Source organism: Penaeus monodon, chromosome 31 (assembly GCF_015228065.2).
Source record: "Penaeus monodon isolate SGIC_2016 chromosome 31, NSTDA_Pmon_1, whole genome shotgun sequence".
Classification (NCBI taxonomy): domain Eukaryota; kingdom Metazoa; phylum Arthropoda; class Malacostraca; order Decapoda; family Penaeidae; genus Penaeus; species Penaeus monodon.
Window position 1 is genome coordinate 30,605,909 of NC_051416.1, and position 957 is coordinate 30,606,865.

General features: G+C 40.9%; 1 protein-coding gene across 1 annotated transcript in view; it reads left to right on the top strand.

The window, feature by feature from the left end:
• Positions 1 to 957, top strand: part of LOC119592950 (muscle calcium channel subunit alpha-1-like) — a gene marked incomplete at its 5' end in the record, with an annotated part of 130,968 nt that overhangs the window by 52,199 nt on the left and 77,812 nt on the right. Inside the window, 1 exon segment of the mRNA XM_037941842.1 lies at positions 466 to 572. Coding sequence (XP_037797770.1) covers positions 466 to 572 — 107 coding nt within the window.

Genomic DNA, 957 nt, shown 5'->3' on the forward strand with positions numbered 1-957 from the left:
GACTTAAAGCTCAATGAATATCATTTGTGCATACATGTTTGGGCTTTATTTACCAATTCTGTATAATAACAACAACATGGGAAGGGACAAAGGGAGGTGGAGGCAGGGGGGCCCATGGGAGGGGCAACTCTGTTTCAGGGTTTTTTGGGTACCAAGAAAACTCCTGGAAAGCCACAAAATCCGAGGTGGGGCTTGCGCTGCTGTACACCAGTTTTTTTTTTACTTCTTCATCTTTCCCTGCTGTCCTTGCACCAACCAAAGGTTTTCCTCCTTCTCAATTAATCCTTCAAGGCCAAATTTTCCGCCATTCTTTTTCTAGAAGGGGAATACGACGAAACTGAGGGAGAGGCCGGAGAGAGGGGAAGGCCCCCGAAACCCTTCCCCCAAAAGAAGAGCCCGGGAAACCACAAAAGTTCAGCCCATTCCAAAATACACCTCTTTCTTCATTTTTACCCATACAAACAGGTGATCTTAGAGCCCTACCTACCATACTACTGCTACCACTGTAACTCCTGTAACTCCTGTATTCTCTACTATTATACTTCGTTTGCTGACAAAGAGGAAAGTTTCGTGTGGGTTTCCAAACCCCTTTTAAATGGGAAAAATTGAATGTGGCGTGCTCCAGTTGGGCCCGTTTTTTGGATACTGAAAGGGGAAATTTAACTCCCCTATTTCCGTGCAACATTAATTTTAATAGAAATCCCATTATATTTGAACAAAGAAGATTGAAGAAATAATGGAGATCAAGTATAGAGAGATTTATGTCAAGAAGTGACCTTGACGATACTGGGTTTGTTTAAAATACTCACGGTAAAGGTTTTGTGATAAGCAAAAAGGGTTTTTAAAGAGTTATGTATGTCGAGTTGGAATTTGTTACTTAAGAAATGGGTATTGAAAAGAGAGCAAAAATAATAAGTGGTAACTGGAAATGATAGACATAGCTTTGTTGAAGTTTAG